The sequence below is a fragment of the Cryptomeria japonica genome, chromosome 9 (assembly GCF_030272615.1).
Source record: "Cryptomeria japonica chromosome 9, Sugi_1.0, whole genome shotgun sequence".
NCBI classification, from domain to species: Eukaryota; Viridiplantae; Streptophyta; class Pinopsida; order Cupressales; family Cupressaceae; genus Cryptomeria; species Cryptomeria japonica.
The window spans coordinates 596,025,292-596,044,133 of NC_081413.1; the positions used below are offsets into that span (position 1 = coordinate 596,025,292).

Below are 18,842 nucleotides of genomic sequence, written 5' to 3' on the forward strand. Positions count from 1 at the left end.
AAGCCAGAAAAAAATAAACACCCAGACTAGTATACTTCTAAATAGATAAGGGGGAGAAAACACCACAACGCAGTAAAAACAAATGAAGACTGCCTAGGCAAGGAACCAAAATCCTCAGGTGTTAATATGCAGTGATGTGGTGGAAACAACAAAATTATCATAGATCATTGTCGAAGTGCCAATACAAAGTCTGAGAATGCTCGTCAAGGAATATCTGGGGCTAGTGGGGACAGTATGGGCAATTCTAGGAGGCAATCAGTTCTGAGTAGAACTTCTCCGAACATTCAAAATTTCAAAGCTGAATAACTGCTGGTAAATTTTAAGTGTCAAAGTTACCAATACTCAGGATTACCTAAAGGTAGAAGTTTAAATGAGAGCAGATGGGTTACTACAAGAAAATACTCAGCAAGTGGTTTCTATGGCTGCATTTGTTTCTATCACTCAAGTGGAGAGCACATCTACACTACCAATCACAATAAAAACAAATTCTACTTGTCACCAGATAGCCCCATCATTCCTCTAGGATTATTCACCACCTCCACATATTGTGCCTCACTAGAAAATATTGACCCAACAAGTTGAAGTGACTGCTCACAAAAGCACCTGCACAGCTAAGATTGTGGAAACCAAGAGATTTTCACTAGCTTGTCTGTGGGAGTAGAATCATTTCTACTCCACAGATTTCTTAATAACCGTCATCCCATTCATTTAGCTAGCATTATGATGGATATTTCCACCTCTACTCATCCTTCCTAAATCTTTAGATCTTTCTCCAAAACACATCCCTGTAGATATGCTTGGGCATAATTCTATTGATTCCACTTTTAAGAGATACTATCTTTTCATTCTCCCCCTCTTCTATCTAAAACCAGGCAACTTCTAAAAGAGGGGCACTTTCTCAAAGGGGTCGGCCCCATTTAAAATAATAATAATTTTATTTAATTTGAACAACTTGTCCCTCATTTTGGCACCACGTTAAATGGGGTTGGCCAGCCCATTAAATTCAAATAATTAACTTTAAAACACAATAAATATTTTCTTTTGAGTTTAATCATCCCTAGCATTTATTCTCTACATTGATCCTTTTCTGACATCCTAAGTTACTGAATCGTGGGAAAATAAGGCCAATTCCAGGTACGAAATGTCCTGGAATCGGAGGCAGCTTGGAATCAGTGGAAAAACAGCTAGGATTCATTCACTCTGTTTTGTCCACTTCCCGAGCTCTGAAAACCCTAAACAAAAAAAAATTTACTCCCAAAAATAATAAACACGGATCCCAAACTCGACTCTGAGGGCATTACGGTGACGATTTCCATATGTTGGCTCCAGCTCAATGCCCGCAGAGCTGCATCCAAACTATTTACTCTGCCTGAACAAAAATGTTTTAGACGAATATAGTTTGTCCGAATGGTAATAACCATGATGGAATCCATGGATGCTGTCGCAAACCTTCATCGTTAATAATGGAATATATAAAATAGATTTTTAAAAAGTATTATACATTATCTTAATATATTGTCCCGTAAACTATATATTAGTAGTTATATAATAGATTACAAATTTAAAATAACATTAATTTTATAAGATATATTTGATATTAACTTATAATTAATATATTTAATTTTTAATAATGAAATATATAAAATAGTTTATTTTAAAATTATAATACATTATATTAGTATATTGTTCATAAAACTATATATTAATAGTTATATAATAAAATTATAAGTTTAAAATGATATTAAATTTATAAATTATATATTTAATATTAATATATAATTAATATATGTAATGTTTCATATATATAAATATTTTTATTAATATATTTAAATTTTAATATACATATTTATGATTTTTATATGTTTTTATACTAACGTACCCAAAACGTACCCAGCTCCCTCAAATAAAAATTGCCGTACCTGCATACTATTAGAATATTTAATTATATTTTAGTCACCTATATTTAGTTCCTTGTTTAATGGTCATTTAGCTTTTTAGTTAATTAGCTTTTAAGCTTTATTTAGCATTTAGCTTTTTCTTTTTAGTTAATTAGCTTTTAAACTTTATTTAGCATTTAGCTTTTTGGTAGTTCACTTTAAACGACTTATTCTTAATTTAGAACGTCGTCTTGTAATCTCTATATATACGCTTGTATATTGTTGAATAGATTATCCGATTATTGAATCATTTATTCAATTTATTTTTCACATACCATACCCACGTACCCAATTCCGATTCCGATTCCGATTCGGTAACTTAGATAATAAGTCATCTCGACATTAATTCTCCTTTGACATCAATGACAATATTTCCAACAGCTGACACATTCAAGAAGGAGGGAACAACAATATGACTGGTTGAGAAACTTGGGCCTTTGTCCTTAAAAAATAAAACATCATTAAGATGTAAGCAAAAGAATGCCAGATAATTAAAATCGGCAATCGGCAACCGAGCTGAATTGTGGATCAAGCTCAGACTCCAAAAGCAGAAGTTCCTCAATTAACATCTCCATGAGTTTAGATCAAGTCAAAACCAAGTCCAACATAATATTCCTAAAATCCTAACTTACCAAGATATTCATAGTGCTCAGAGGTATTATCATTTTCAAAGAACCCAAGATATGCTATGGCACAAATATGTCAGTACAAATATATGCTTTTATGCATAATTTCAAAGCAGGAAATTCTATTCCACCAAACTTTCTTTTTTGAATTTGAAATAACGAGCTAAATAATATACTGTCATAGATTCTAGCAGAATACCATGTCTAAGTTGTTGTAAAATGGGAATCATTCTTCAGGACACATATTACAGTCATAAGCATAACATTACTGATCTGCAACTGTTGTCAGCATTGTGAAGGTTTCTTGTTGCATTGACTATTCCTTGACAGCATTAAAAGGTAGCATTTGTAAGCACTGAATTCATCTATGAGTTGTCAAAGTTAAGACAATATTAGCAAGCAATCTGGAATTTTCAACAAGGAATTACCTTAGAAGGCATTAATCATGGCACTTCTAGATCTTACATTAGACCAACAGTATAAAGTTGACCATCATGTTTGGATTACCCATAGGTGAATGAAGATATTGGATTTTGATTAGGTTTATCACATTTTCAGAGCCTTACAACCTTTTAACCTCATCATTTAAAAAGATATTTCTGTGGTTAGATCCATTTCCAAAAATCTAATCATCCCAGTCTAAAATTACAGGTCCTCCAGTTGCAAAATAAAATTAAAAAGAAGCATGTGAAATACAATTTATCTTCGGGGTCGGCCTGATGAATAAATCCAGCAGCCCAGATAGTTATATAGATATTCTACAGAAGATGTAGGAAAACAAAATACATATCAGAGCCATTCTTGCTGCTTAGATAGAACCAAAATGTAACAAACTGTGAACAGTCACAATATCAACAAGCCAAGTTTGTCAAAAAGTTTTGTTAGGCTAAGGAACCCGTGTTGCCCTCCGCAAAACAAGGAATATTAAAGGAAATTGTGATGGTTAGTAACCTAAGGATTGTACCAGTCAGAGGTTAATGTAAATAATAAGTCTTGCATTCATATATATCTGACTTCAAATTGCACATTCAGGGACCGTCTTTTTACATAAAATCATCAAGTAAAATTATAACACATAATAAAACAATCCTATAATATCATTTTCAATTTTTTCCCTAAATACTTCAAAGTGCATTCCTGCTGTGGTTTGCCACAAAAAATCATCAGACACTCTTAGCTAGCAACAATCCTTTCAGAATATTTACTTATTACTTAACCAAATAAAAAATCGACAGACAATATGAAAATGCTTATAACATTTTTAGATTTTGTTATAAAATTCATTTCCTTAAAGAGGTGTGTGTAATGCTATTGTTCGCACATAAATACACTAACAGATATATAAACAATGGGCATCTAAGAGCCTTAATTTTGTTTACTCATTCTTCCACCTCCATCAGGAAAAAAGAAATGACAACCATGCTTAAATGTAATGGTATGTACAGCTCTAGAGTTGAAACACACAGGAAGCTGAGTAGGTCATGATCAAACAAAAATTTACTCTGCTCAGCATCCCAGAAAGTAACACTATAATGATTACTGTATCCAACTAGACTACAAATGAGGAAAACGTCACCAAGATAGTTTAGATAAATTGGCTACTTATTAACTCTTTCAGACACAATATACAAAAGTCGAAGCAAATATCAAAAATCAAACATTCTCATTAAGGTATGGGAATTAAAATAAATACTAAAGCATATAATTTACACTTTCTAAATATGATAGTTGTATTTCAGCAATAGAGAACCTGTTGTGATGAGGGTAGGGATCCTCCTTCCACTGGGATCCCTAGAGATCGAAGCAATGATGCCATATCTTTGCACGTAGAAGCTATTTCGTCAAGCCTTGACCTAACTTGATCGCGCAACTGTTCTTTCTGATCCATTGTTTGCTCTTCCTGAACAGATTGTGTTTTACATCAAAGAGAGTGCTTTCACCAATAAAATCCATAAATAAGCAATTTACACAATAAAAATAGAATAAATTGGATAGATAGGAACTTTAGAAATGATATTTGTAATGAGCACAAGATAGCTTTTGCAACTTTGTTCATGGTAGAAGAAAAAAATTAATCAATTCCATCAATTCTACAATTTGTTACCTTCTTCTGAGTTATCCGAATTTCTTCAAGACGTCTCTTTTGTCTTCGTTCCATTTCTAACATGCGTTCAGCTTCTGCCCTTTTCCTCCTACGTAACTGTTGTACCTCCTTCGCCTAATCAAAGCATTTCCAGAGCATATGGTAAGAAAATAGCACCACAGAAGTAGAAAATACCAAACTATACAATGGCAAATTCATTCTATGTACATTCATCTCTAACTAGTATTATTTTGTGATAAATGAAGAGACTGAAATAAGGATCAATTTAATTAATAGCACGTATAGCTTTCCTGTAAGCAAGAAACTCATGAACTTTGTAGAAGTCGCAAAAAATTGTTGTCTCCAATGCATTGACAAATAAAATTATATGAGAGATTTTTAAATCATAACAAATGGAAAATATAAATTATAAATTCAATTATTGTGTTAGATTATAGTGCTTTATGTGTGCAATGTGTTTGTGAACCAGTGAAAATTCCCAACGATTCTAGCTATCATGTAGCCTTCTAGTGATACTTTCTATCCATGGTATTAATCTTTTTTTATAAAAGATAAAATTATATGATATAAAAAAAAATTAAAACCCCGAGATGAAAATAAAAAACAAAATCTCCAAGTGCTGATCAAGGGCCCAAAAGAGAGTAATATAAGAAAAGGATTGCTAGACGTATAGAAGCTATTACATTTCCATACAACTGCATTTTGACATATACAGTAGTCACAAGTATAGTAGAAAGGAGCAGTGTATCCTTAGTTTTCCAAGCAGATGTGAGGACACCAGAGTTTTGCCATTTGCAAAGCCTGCACTACAGCAAGTCTCCCCATGTACTGAGCTTGATTCAAACTCCAGCCCATAGATGTTTCTTGAATTTTAACCCTTTTGCTGATGTTACACTTCTTTATTGGTGGAGGATAGCTTGCAATGGGAGGTTCACAGATGAAATGGTCACTTTTGCAGCCAAGTCTTGCTTGTTGCACTGTATCACTTCAGCAAGCTCTCTTCACACTTCTTCACTGATCAGAACCAGCTCAGTGGCTTCAATTTGGTTAAGGAGGTTCTAGTAGCTCTTTCTGCAGCCATTCTAAGGAGTCTGCCTGTTTCCTGAGGTAATTCTGAATTGCTGTAATGTCCCCTACCGGTACAGTGCCTTAACCTGTAGCTGAAAGCTGATCGTGGATAACCCTGCAATCACAAGAATGTACACACACAGTACCTACAGCATATACGTATTACGAGTCAGCCTAACTTAATAACACTAACATGCAGACAGAAGGAAGTATCATGAACTAGAAGGGAAAGCAAAGGGCTGCTTGTCTACCAAATCCAAGGGCTGGTCACTTCTAACCCCCTTGCTAGATGGGTAGTCCCCCTATGCTTCCTCTCTAATCCTTAATACCTTCAGACACTCAGACTTCCTCTCTGTCTTGGGCTGACTGGCAGGGAGATTTTAACTGGCTCCTTGACTCCATGGGTCTTGTTGACGTGTTTTTTATGACAGCGTCAAACACAGAATAAAGTTGCCTAACGGTCACTTCACTCTCTCTTGATCAAAGTACGATTGCATGCTAAGATTGCAAGAAGTTCAAACAATCCACTCCAAGGTTCCTTCAATGCGTGGACGTGACTCAGTTGGCTGATGTGATTGCTGGTAATCCAAGGGGCCTTACGTTTGCATCATTCTTTCACTTCTTTGTTGTGGTTGGAACTCCATCATCAAATATGGCAATTCTGCGATGTTGTTGCTTCGAACGGACTAAAATGAACTGAAAGTAAAGGGGAAAGGGTTTAGAAGGATCTAAATCTACTCCTAAGAGCAGTGATAACAATGAATAGTGCTCTGGTGGACGAATTCCAAATAAACCAAGCTCTGCTTCGCCAAGATCAACTACAACTCCACAAGAACCGGTGCAATCTTCTGGGGATGCTAGAGGATTTTCAAATCGAGAAAGTGCGTTTGAATACCCAAAAACGGCACAATCCAAACAACCATCCACAATCGAACTTAGCACATATTTAGGGGGTTCAGGCTAACTTTACACTGCAACTTACAATCAGCAAGATGCAAAAAGTATGAACCATGGAAATTCATCAAACACCATTACATTCTCCATTGAAATCAAAGCACTTTACTACTTCTACTCTAAGCGAGGAAGGTGAAACCATGCAAGCTTTGAAAAAATAATTTAAGTGGACACCATCAGAGAACAATGTTTCACTATTATTATCTCAAAACTTATCGCAACAATTTCATACAAGGCTCCCTCCTTTACAAATGAGAGGGGTCACCCCTTCATATAGGCCTCAAGCCATGATTACATGCAAAACCCTAATTAGGGTTTGCCCTAAAGATTCTCCACTCAAGATGCAACAAGGTGGGAATCTCCAATTAATAACCCATCATGCCCATATACAATTAATTACATCCAGAAGTGCCCACTCTACAATGAATGTACCTTCATGCAAAAATCGCCCATGATGCCATAAATGCACCATCATCTTCTGAATGTGACGGCTGCATGCAGAAGGAATCTGTCATAATGCCATAAATGTGACAGCTGCATGCAGAGAAATGCTTCATTAATTCAACGTTCGTTGACTCGGCTGCCACTTGGTGAGAAATCCTTGGAGAGAGAAAACTTCAGGAGAGAAGAATTTGATCCATGAAGAATTTTTTCTGAAGTTTCTTGAACTCTCCCTGCTTTGGAGGAGATTTTCAACAATTCTCCACCATCTCCTATTTTTTAGGAATTTCCACAATTTTAAGGTTTTGGTCCAGGAGAGAGAGAATTCTCTTACGTATCCATATCTTCAAAAATTTCTAAATTTGAAGGTCATTTGAGCCCTGAAAATGGATTTTTCAAATTTTTCCCTGAGGGGAAATTTCTTGTTCAATTCATCCCTGATTCCTTCCTTGCCTTAGAAATTTTATCTTCAATTCATCCTTGGGTGTGATTTCTTGTTGTGAAGGAAATTCTCCTTTGGAAAGAAATTTGTTCCTTACCCTGAGGAAGGAAATTCTTCATGCCTTAGCCAATTTTCATGATTTCCAGGAACTATGTCCTGAAGGAAGAAATTTCAAACACTTAGTCAATTTTTCACCTTTCCTGGAATTTCATCTTCTTGGGCGCAATTCTTCTCTGAGGAAGGAATTTTCATTTTTTCACTTTCTCCATGGCTCTTGCTATTTGGCGCCCTCCCAGGGCTAGGGCGGAAATTCCTCCTGAGGAAGGAATTCATTGTTTTGTGAATTGTCCATGTCTTCTTTTCAACATCCCTATTTTTTAGGGATCCTCCTAAAATTTAGGAGCCAGGTTCATTGGATGGAGAATTCTACCACGATTCCGAATCTATAACAATTTCCTCATTCTAGCGAGATTCGGTGTCTAAAAATAGCAAATTCAAAAATTTGCCCGAGGGGAATTTTATTTTCTATTCCTCCTTGACCCCTTGGATTCCATGCCTTAGGCAAAAATTTCAATTTATTAACTTGGGCGTCGAATTCACCGTGCCTTGGAATTTTTTCATTTTCCACGCCTTCCATGGAATGTCCAATTTGGTGCCTAAGTACACATTTGGGCGGATTTTTCATCTAGCCAAGGATTCATGGATTTTTCCGTCTGTCCTTGCCTGACCCATTTTGGCGCCCAACTACATACTTGTGCGGAATTTTGCTTATGCCATGGATTCATGGAATTTTCCATCTGTCCTTGCCTGCCTCAGTTTGGCGCCCAATCATTTCCTTGGGCGGAATTTTCACTATGTGAAGAATTCATGGAATTTTTTCACAAGTTCCAGGCTCTTTATCAGGATATATATATGAAATATAACATTTAAGTACTTATACTTTAAGTTATATTTCATATATATTGTCAGGATGTTTGAGAGTGGTTTCAGGTCCATAGGAATCACAATGCAAATTCTGGATTTTGGAAGATCTTTCAAGTTTTCAGACTTAATCAAATTTCAGGCCATTTTCGGATCAGGATGACATTGGTGGATTGATGTGAATTGCATGCTCTCCTCTTCTGGAATAGGAGTTCCAAACTTAACCATTTCTTTGATCCAACTTGTCTGCCTTCTGACTCTTCCAGATTTAGAAATGGTCTTCAAGAACGTTCAGTCTTCAACGTCTTCAGAGATATTCAACTTTCAGTGTTTTCCTGTGAAGATCCTGCCAAAATTAGATTTTCCCAGATAGTAAGTGTTTCAAAATGTCAAGGTTTGGGCAAAATAGGTCAGAAAAGAACTTACTAAAAATAGTAAGTTTGATTTTTGGCAAAATTAGACCAATCCGGGACTCAGTAAAATCCCTAAAAAATAGGAACTTTCTAAAAATAGAAGGTTGTTCGGTTTTGGCTCAAATTTTACTGGGAGGTTCCTTGAAAGGTCCTGATTCCAGTTGCATGCTTAGTTTCTTCAAAACCCTAACAGAAACCCCCTAAAATCTAGGACAGAAGGCAGAAACCCTAAAAAGGGACAAAATAGGCCCTAGACTTCATAAAACTCGCCCAAACGAAGAGCAGACTTGATCAATATGACCCCCAAACACTTGCAAAGCAGAGAGACTGCTGCGAAAAGACCCCAAAAACGCAAGCCAAAAGACTGGGAGGGCCTAAAAAGAAGGGGGTCTCCATTTGCAATGGGGCGATGTGTGAAAACGTCACAACAGGTCTCTTGACCACATGACAGCCCCTCGTTGCCACTGTTTACTATCTCCAGTGCTCTCCCCAAGATAGAGATGAACTTAATATCCTAACAACTCTATAAGGTATTCAGACTTAAAATTAAATGTATAATTCATATAACCCCTCACAATTTAGTTACACTCCGTATAGTTAAACAATGTATATGTAATCAGATTATATAAATATTTTTAGTGCAGCATAATTAACAGTGTGTATATTCAGACAGAATTAAATCTATTAGAAACAGTTCATATAAATATATTTTTCAGAACCATACTAATTTTTGATAAACTTCAAAGTATCTACCCAGTACTCTTTTGGCAATAGACGCTATTCCTGTTATAGAATATCTGCAAGTGGTCTTATGCGACCATACGTTGGTTAGAGAAAATTGTCTTGCTTGTACCTCACGTGAATAGATTCAGATTGTCCTAATATATGATGGGGAAGGGTGTTTTAAACAGACACGAATTCTTAATTTATCCCTAATCGCACCTTTTCACATTTTAGCAAATTGGTTATGTGCTTCATTAATATTTACCATAGCTGCATCCTTTCTGATTTCTAATGATTGGAGGTTAATCGAATATTAATAATAATTGTTTGCTATCCTTAAGATAGAGTTTGATGCTCATCCTGAGTGCAACGTGGAAAGGAACTATCTCTGTGAAGTTCCCGTATATCCCTTAGTCTTAATTCAGATAACACAACACCAAAGTGTAACCATCCTTTACGATGCCTATGGGAAATACGGAATTATGTAGTGCCACCTTCAAATGTTCTCAGCACGTCTTCATGAATTTCTCCAATATCGCTGACTTCTATTCTTCTTCAGTAATCTGTATCAATGCCACCAATCGATCCATACATATAACAAATCTCTGTTTCTTAACCTGTTGCCACTAAGATCTGATCAATCCTCCTTATTGTTGTAGTTAACTGATCATGCTGAATTCTATCTGCTGCTTATAAAGTCAATTCCATCATCTATAATTAAATCATTGCCTCTTTCCTACAATCGTTGCTTTTAATAACAATTTCTGTTCTAAATAAATGGTTCGGTGATTAACGCAAAAGACTGATAGCTTCTTAATGAAGGCAGGTGTCCATTAAGGATATCTCCAATTTGCATCCAAATTAATATCATTGCTATCTTTATTGATCAAGCTGTCACCTTCGTCTTCTCATATAGATATAAGATATTAATCACTTAATGAATCACTACCAAAGGTCATTATCACCATAGTTGTATGTTTCGTATTTCATTTGGAAGGATTTTATACTGTTGCAAGGGAGACCATTCTGACATGCATCAGATCTGGTCTGCCACAAAGTTTATCATTTGATATGCTAGCAACAGCAATCAAGCTCAAGGAACCGGTGAGAACTTTTTATTTGTGTTTTGAAATAATATAATATTGTAAAATTTATATTATTATTTGATGAATATGTAATTAATATTAATATTTAATAAATATAAATTATATATTAAATCTTGTTTATTGTTATTATTAAGATTTTATTTACTTCATTTTATTCATTTATTTTATTATTAAATTCTATTTTAGAGTGGCATTATCGTATTTTAATTGTTTAGATGGGGACATCACAATTGCACATTGGTGACCTGCACATCAAGACACCTCAGCTCACCTGCTTGCCCTTCAGTTTCAAATGCTTGGGCCCTTTCAATGATGTTAGTGAGCATTATATGGATAGAGGTATCTTCAGAATTCAGCTGACTGCAGAATGCACGATACAATATGCAAAATTTGAGTCAATAAAAGTATTCTGAAAAGTTAGCAGTGTTGTCTCTATTCCAACCTAGAATCAAGACTAATAGATTTGGTTCTTTGACAGCTCTGGGCACAAATTGTTTTCAGGAGGGAAGGGAGGTTGTGGATCTCGACTCTGAAAGAGGAAATTAGCATATTAGAAGAATATGACTTTCCTGAATAGAATTAATTGCAATGACTCTGTTATGTTGTTTGAGAAAGAAATACATGATAGCTTTTGGAGTGAAAAAAGCAGATTTGAAAGATACACTACCCTTTTGATTGAGCTGACTGTCTTTAAGTGGTTGTATTGCAGCAAACTCATTTACAGCAGAATTCACAGTTAAGAAAAGGTTGTGCTTATCCTCATCCATGATAACAGGTTGTAGATCTTTCCTATCCTCTAAAACAAAAAACATCATTGGAATTTGAAACGTTTGTGACTTTGCCTTGTTTATCTTTTTTCTTAAATGGATATTTGGGGAACAGAGGGGGCATTCTTGGGACAGGCTTGAGACATCCCATCCCCCCAGCCCTATCCAATTAGTTTTTAATCATGGCCATCCTTGGGGCATTCCCTGGATTTCATCCTAAATGAAGAAGCCCTGGCATCCCCAGGATGGCCAGGATCAAGAATCTCCCTTACTTTTTTAAACATACATCCACAGGACATCCTTTTGTTAATTCTATCACACAGCAAAAGATGGCACTACTTGCAAAAAAGAGAACAGATAATCAGCTTCTCTTGACCTCCAATAGAATTTGAGTACGTAGTCCAAATGACTTTAGTGATGATTTGGAATAAGTGAAACTATGTGCAACAGTAAACAAAGAAAAATAATTGCATCATAACCATAATCAAAGGTATCTATATCATATAGTGCAAGGAACATTGCCATTTGTCCTTAGAAAACAAAAAGCCAATTTTACAATTTCAGTAAGGAACAGTTGAAAACTGAGTACTAAAATTTCACACCACCCTACAAAATACATGGGGTTACTATAAGCAGCTTAAAAAACAAACTAGAACATAATGTTTGTGAAAACTAGTGCCCGCAAGTGAGTAGAACTTATTCAGTAAGCATCTTTAGCATTAAGGGTATCAAACCCCTTGTCGAGATGTATGAGAGGCTGTAGAAGAGCATCGTCAAATTAATTGGCCAAGAAATCCCAGGATTTTACTCTGCATTATTAGATCACGAAACTTTCTGATAAGTTTTTCTTTGGGTCACCTTGCCCTCAAGGCATATTATTATTGTCATTTGCATTGCCATTGGTTTTATCTAGGGTAGAAGCGGTTGTTGAAACACCCATGTTTGGCTGCCACATAGGTGGTGGGCAACTCATGTCTATAAATACCATTTTTGCACTATGTTGCATAGAATCAACATTTGAATCTTGTGATGTCACAAGACTACCAAAAAGTGCTCTGTAAGACTGTAACCCATCCAACAAATGTATCAATTGTCAATCCTCCCTAACTTATCGTACCCCTTGATCACCTTTTAGTCTTCCAAAGCATCTTCCCAAACCCCCATATCTTGGCCTGGCTTTTTGTAGTCTTCTCTCACTTTGAATTGCTTGGTTTCACTCACTTTAGCAAAACTGAAACTTTTAGCAGGTGGCAATTTCAAAACAACCAAGACAACTTTCACACACACCCCAGCAATCTTGTTTCTCACACAGCAGTTTCATACAAAACACAGAAATAAAATTGTTTCACCTTCCCAGTCCAATTTGTAATGATTTCTCCTATCCAGAACTTCCTGTAACTCCCATTTGCTCAACTCCTCACATGTCTTAAGCTTCATTTGGAAGGGTTCTTACTTCTTACTTGGAAGAGAAATTCTTTATAGTTTTGAGTCTGTTGGCCAAAAGCTCTACTATTTTCACCATTGAACCCTTTCTCAAAGTTGCATCCTTTTCTTACGTGCTCCAAAGGACCCAATCAAGTTATCAACCTTGCTCTACCTCTCTATATGATCTGTCCATGCTCAGACAAGAGAAGTGAATGGTTGCATGTGAATTACAAAATTTTGGAGTCCTTCCTGAGGACAATCTTTGTATTCCTTCTTCAGTTCTTCATCAAATCAACACAAATTATATGGATATACAAGTTTAGTGTTGTGTTTTATTTTGTTAATAGTTTATTACGTTTTTTGTAGTTTTGTTTGATTACATTAGAATTAGTTTGTTTGGAGTAAATTTGTATTTAGTTTATAATCTGTTTTGTCTTATCTGTTGTGTGTGTCTCAGTTTTCTTGTTTTCTGGCCTGCAATCACCATATTGGTCACTCTATTCTTCCACTCTTTGCCAAATAGACCTTCTAAGGTCTTCAAAACACTTGCCCTCTCATTGTCTGGCATTCGAGACAGCTCCAAAACATTGCAGATCATTTTGCAACTATATGAGAACTCCATTTTGCAACTTTATGAGAGCTCCATCATTGCTGTCCCTGTTTTTGGACAGCACGCTAGCATACAAAACACGCACATTCACAAATTATTTTGATGTGCAATTGACCTATACCCTCCAAAGGCTCTTCAATCTTTGTCTTGCTATTAAATTCAGCCTCTCAAAGCCTTGATTGTTTGATGTCCTGCATTTGTGACAGCCTATTCACATTAAGAAATCATTGTTCAGCATCATATCAACTTGTTAAACCATAGTTTACATACTCAGCAAGTCACTGACTGCTAGCCCTTTTTTTATCCATGAGTTTTGGCAAGGTTTACTCGCCAAGTTGTTTCTCAGAGTTTTTTCCAAAAACTTGCCGAGACTCACCAAAAAACCTGTGAGTTTTTACATTTAACTCATGGTGCCAGCAACATGTCAGAATTGAGGGAAAAAAATGTGGGTTAGACACTGCAAAAAAACAGATTTTTGGCTATATAAGGCTTTTTTTTGCATTTTAAAAAGTTATGAAAATGGTGTGCGTGTTGCACCCAAACCCCCACCAAACTCATTTGCATGACATTATATTTGTTTTCAAAAAATTATGTCTTTTCCAAAAAGTAAGTGTTTTTTGAGGTGTCAAGTTTTTCCCAGGTACAAAATAAGTGTTTTTTGAGGTGCCGAGATTTTTGCAGGTGCTTACCGAGTACAAGTTTGCAAACCATGTGTTAAACATTGGACAATGATTAAATTATCTTTCTAGCGGCCTTCTTAGGCATACTGTTCACTATCCCTACTATTTATCACCATATTTGAGATTGTTTGTGTACGAGGATGGCATTTAAGACATTCTTGAACATAGTTTAAACACTGATATTTATATAGAATATACAATTATACAATTGTTTGAGCATAATACAAACTAGCTAGCTTGCTGATTTCTTTGTTAAATCATTTGAACAGCAGTATAGTAGTTTAATATTAATTTCCATTAACATTTAAAACATTGCAATCATTACTTACTCATTGAAAATCTGATTTTTCTTGCATATTAGCACATTGGCATCAAGATTCGCGTATTAGGAACAATCTGCACCTTAAATTACACAAAACATAGAGGTTGCATTGCTTTCTCCCCCACATTAATTATTAACGAGTATATAGAGAAAGCACATATAGGATTTACACTTAGACATTGCATACATTTAGCTGTATCCATCTAGGTGAATTTCACTTGACTGCACTGGGTAGTGTTAGTAAACATCTTAATGAAAATACAAAAAAATTAAAAAGTAAAAACCTAGTAAAACAAAAACACTTGCACTTTCTGCCATAGCCTCCCCACAGATCCATGTACCCTAGGATCGAACCAAACATCATCTAGGAGTTGTCAAAGGAAGGCATTCTCCCTGGTCCTTTGGCTAATACCATACTTGATTTGCTTGACAAACTTGCTGTCAAGCTCCTATTATATTACTAGTGCCAAGGTCCAATCCTTCACCCCAACCTACAAACAAGCACATGCCAACAACACTTCTCATCATCACATTCTTACTACCTTGTTAATAAGTGCAACCTAAAGACTCAAAGCCTCATTGATCTATTCATGGGTCTCTTATCTTGATCTTCGCTACCTGGCATGACTTGTTGATCAGGATTCTTGCAATTGACATTGTTTGATCACATAGCACTTATTAGAATTTTGTAATGTTTCTTTAATGGTCATCCTAGTCATCTTAGTAGTCTTTAGTTAGTTTCTATTTTCAGCTTCAGTTTACGATTGTTTCTTTTAGAAACATCATCTCTTGTAAATTCTTTATATAGAGCTCTCGCTCTATTGTTTAATAACATTGAATATTTTAATATGGTATCAGAGCCGATCTGAGCTGTCTCCCTCACGATAGTGCTCAAGATTTTGGGAGGGCCTTTTTTCAAATTCGAGGGCTCAGTAATTTTCCAGAATTTTTCGCTCAGTTTTATGGTTTCCTACTTGCTGGTTTATGTTCGCGATTTTTGCGACCTAGGTTGTTTTCTCTCGGTCCACAAGAACCTTGTCTATTGTGGTTTTGAGCTGCGAAAAGTGATGATTGGGTCGATTTGTGTTTGTCCCATGGCTGTTTCCTGCAACTTGGGTTGTTTCGCGTTTTGGGTTTTTGTTCTTTTTCTAAAATGATTTTGAGGGATTTGAATCCTACTATGACCTCGATAGTTTTTTTTTCCATATTTTGGGCGTTTGTTTGCTCTTTGAGGATTTCTCCTCTATGTTTGCAACACCTTGCGTTTTTCTTTGTGGATTTGTTTCCTCACGTGATGGCTCAGGCATGATGCAATTTGAGTTGTTTTTTTTTTTGGTGGCACGATTGCGGGATTTCTCTTCCGCATTTGTATTCTTGCGACTATTCTAGGTTTATAATTTTGTCCCTTAAAAAAAATTTTATGGGTTTTAATAATTTTTTTCCTTGAAAATTCTGGGAGGGTTTTAATAATTTTTATCCTTAAAAAATTATGGTGGGTTTTCCTGTTATTCCTCAAAAAAACGAAGTTTTATATTTTGATCTGTGCCTTGGATTTCTGGGTTTTTATCTGTGGGTTTTGATCGAGTTTTCACCTCAAAAAATCGAATCAGATTTTGATTGATTTTTCACCTCAAAAATCGTGTTTGGTCATCCATAATTCGCAATGTCCGTGTGGGATTCTAGATTTTGCATGATTTTGTCCTGAAAAATCATGAGTACAGGTGTTCCTATCTTAGGGTTTTTACGGTTTTTTTCCAAAAAAACTATGCTTTGTAAACTTTTCAATTTCTAGGTTTGGCGATTTTTTCCTCAAAAATCATGGCTTCTTGTAATCTATTTTGGGGCGTCATGCTCATCTGCAAAAGTTTGTGGACGATTTGTGTTATCCAAAAGTTCTCCAGACTCTAGGAGGGTCAATGGCAAGTTCATCTCAGTAACAGGGTCAGTGGCAGGCTCGTGTTGCAAAACGTTCTAAGAAGAAGGGGGCAGACTTCTTTGTTTTTCTTTGGGTAGTTAAAACGATGACCATTAAGGGAGGGTATTAGAATATTGTAATGTTTCTTTAATGGTCATCTTAGTCATCTTAGTCGTCTTTGGTTAGTTTCTATTTTCAGCTTCAGTTTACGATTGTTTCTTTTAGAAACATCGTCTCTTGTAAATTCTTTATATAGAGCTCTCGCAATATTGTTTAATAAAATCAAATATTTTAATAGCACTGTGTAGCCATTAAACACACCTGGCAAATCACAACTTTTAGCAAACAAAATACGACTTCTTCCATTCACCGAGCTAACTCCACTTGCCCTAACCAGATTCATGCCTCAGATGTCTCCTAGAGCGTCCAGTTTGGGTACTCCTTTTGGATCTCTACTTGGGACTCTGTAGCTTGATCTGACCCCACCAATAAGTCATGCAATGTGGGCATTCGCTCAAGAGATTTCATATATATGCATAGTGTCTGCCATAGTTGGTCTTGCAATTAGTCATGGTAAGGAGTCTTAACAAGCACATTGACCAAAGTGAACTCTAAGTTGTCAAAGAAAGCACTTCTTCACAGATTATTTAGATAAGCGTTGCTAGAGTTTATAGATTAAGTTAAAAAAATGATACAGTCAAGGTTGGAGGGTCTGGAATAGACTGTCCAACCTTGCAGCCAGATTATACATAAAACACAATAGGGAATCGAATACGAACAATACCATGAATTTTATTGATTAATACAGAGAACTTACATGCCCACAGGCCTTCACATGACCAACACATTCAACCCAATGGCCCCACATGCTGGCGCACAGGCCGCCATGGGCTTATTACAAAGAAAATGCTAAACCATAAGTCTTCCAGATCTACCTTCCCCTAAGTACTACTCCCTAACTACTCCCTAGCTACTGACGATCCCTCCAAAGACTCTCCAGGTGTTTATATATATCAGTTCCAAACACTAGAGTGATCCACGCCGGCTTCCTTTGGGTCCAGATCCAATTGTAACCACGATCTCAGGTTGGGGACATGACAACCACACTCTTGGAAGATGGTGATCTATCTCCATATTAAGTTGATGAGAGCATAGAAGCAGATATTGTGAAAGTATTGCAATATCTCAAAAAATGATAAATATTGAATCTCCGCCTGCAAACCTGTTTTCATGAAAAAATCACAATATCTTCAAAAATATTGTTGACTGCTATTTTGATTGCAATTTTCCCAAAAAAATGAATTTTTATCCAATTTGTTTGCTTTATAGAAGAATGCAATTTTTTTGCTCATTTTTGCTTTATTCTGGTCTGATTTTTCTGCAACAAAACAGAAAGGATTTTAGGATTTCTCAAATGCTGAATGATTTTGATATCTTTAGGATGGCCAAGGTATGTGATGAAGAGAACCTGAGTCAAATTAAGCGTGGATAGAATATTGGAGCTTCAACATCAAGAACAAAATTGTATTCCTTTATGAGATGTTTTGTGCCAACGTATTCTTTACAAACTTTGCATCTTGTCTTATGGCAAAATTAAGGGCACTCCATTTTTTGTATTGCTTTGTTAAAACTTACGATTGGAAGTAGGAAGATATCTCTGTTTAGAGGGACATATGACCATACTTCCTTTAATTCCCTTAAATTGTTGAGTGCATATTGTCATGTATTCAGTGGAAGTAAGAATCTGTGAGCTATGTCGGTACCCCTGCACATCTCTTGGGAAAAGTCTTATGATTGTGTTAATATAGAATGTTTTGAGCACTACAGGCACCAGATCTCTGCTGTAAGTAAATGGTTTAGAATATTGAGAAGGCGGTGTCTTCAATCTTCATAAGAAAAATGGTGCCTTGCTATTTCTCCTATCTAATGATCTACAGCAATGAATAGTGGTGTAACTCAAAGCATGACTGAACTAAGTGATTGTACGCAATCCGGTTTATATTGCATATTATCACATACAGCTAATATACAACAAACTAATCTATTTACCTTGTTCATATAAAAAATCTTAATAATCTAGAATCAATACAATTAGCAGCTAGCACCATTGGCTCTCCTTTGTGTTACTTCGTAGCTTGACATTTGTAGTTTGTAGCGTGTGATTGGTTTTGAGGGTTTGAACCTTGACATCAAAGTATATAGTAATGCACTATGAACTGTAATCAGCAATTTCGAAATTACTCAGGGAAACCCATAATCCAATATTCATGGCGTAGACTCTCATTTACTTTCACTATCTCACTCTATGCAATTAGAATGATTTTGAATGTACAAAATCTCAGATATTTCTCTCTTTTTTGAATTTTTAAGTTTTTCTGTGTTCTTTGG

The 18,842-nt window shown here is 35.8% G+C and overlaps 1 protein-coding gene across 2 annotated transcripts in view; it reads right to left on the bottom strand.

Moving 5' to 3' along the window:
- LOC131071521 (uncharacterized) overlaps nucleotides 1–18,842 on the bottom strand; it is a 55,696-nt gene that overhangs the window by 14,164 nt on the left and 22,690 nt on the right. The window contains exons 4-5 of one of the 2 annotated variants that reach the window (XM_058007420.2): nucleotides 4,668–4,781; nucleotides 4,314–4,463 (exon numbers count right to left, since the gene is read on the bottom strand). In XM_058007420.2, the coding sequence (XP_057863403.1) occupies nucleotides 4,314–4,463; nucleotides 4,668–4,781 (264 nt within the window). Of the gene's footprint in view, nucleotides 1–4,313; nucleotides 4,464–4,667; nucleotides 4,782–17,226; nucleotides 17,677–18,842 lie in introns of those variants that run through there. The other variant, XM_058007421.2, reaches the window with a different exon arrangement.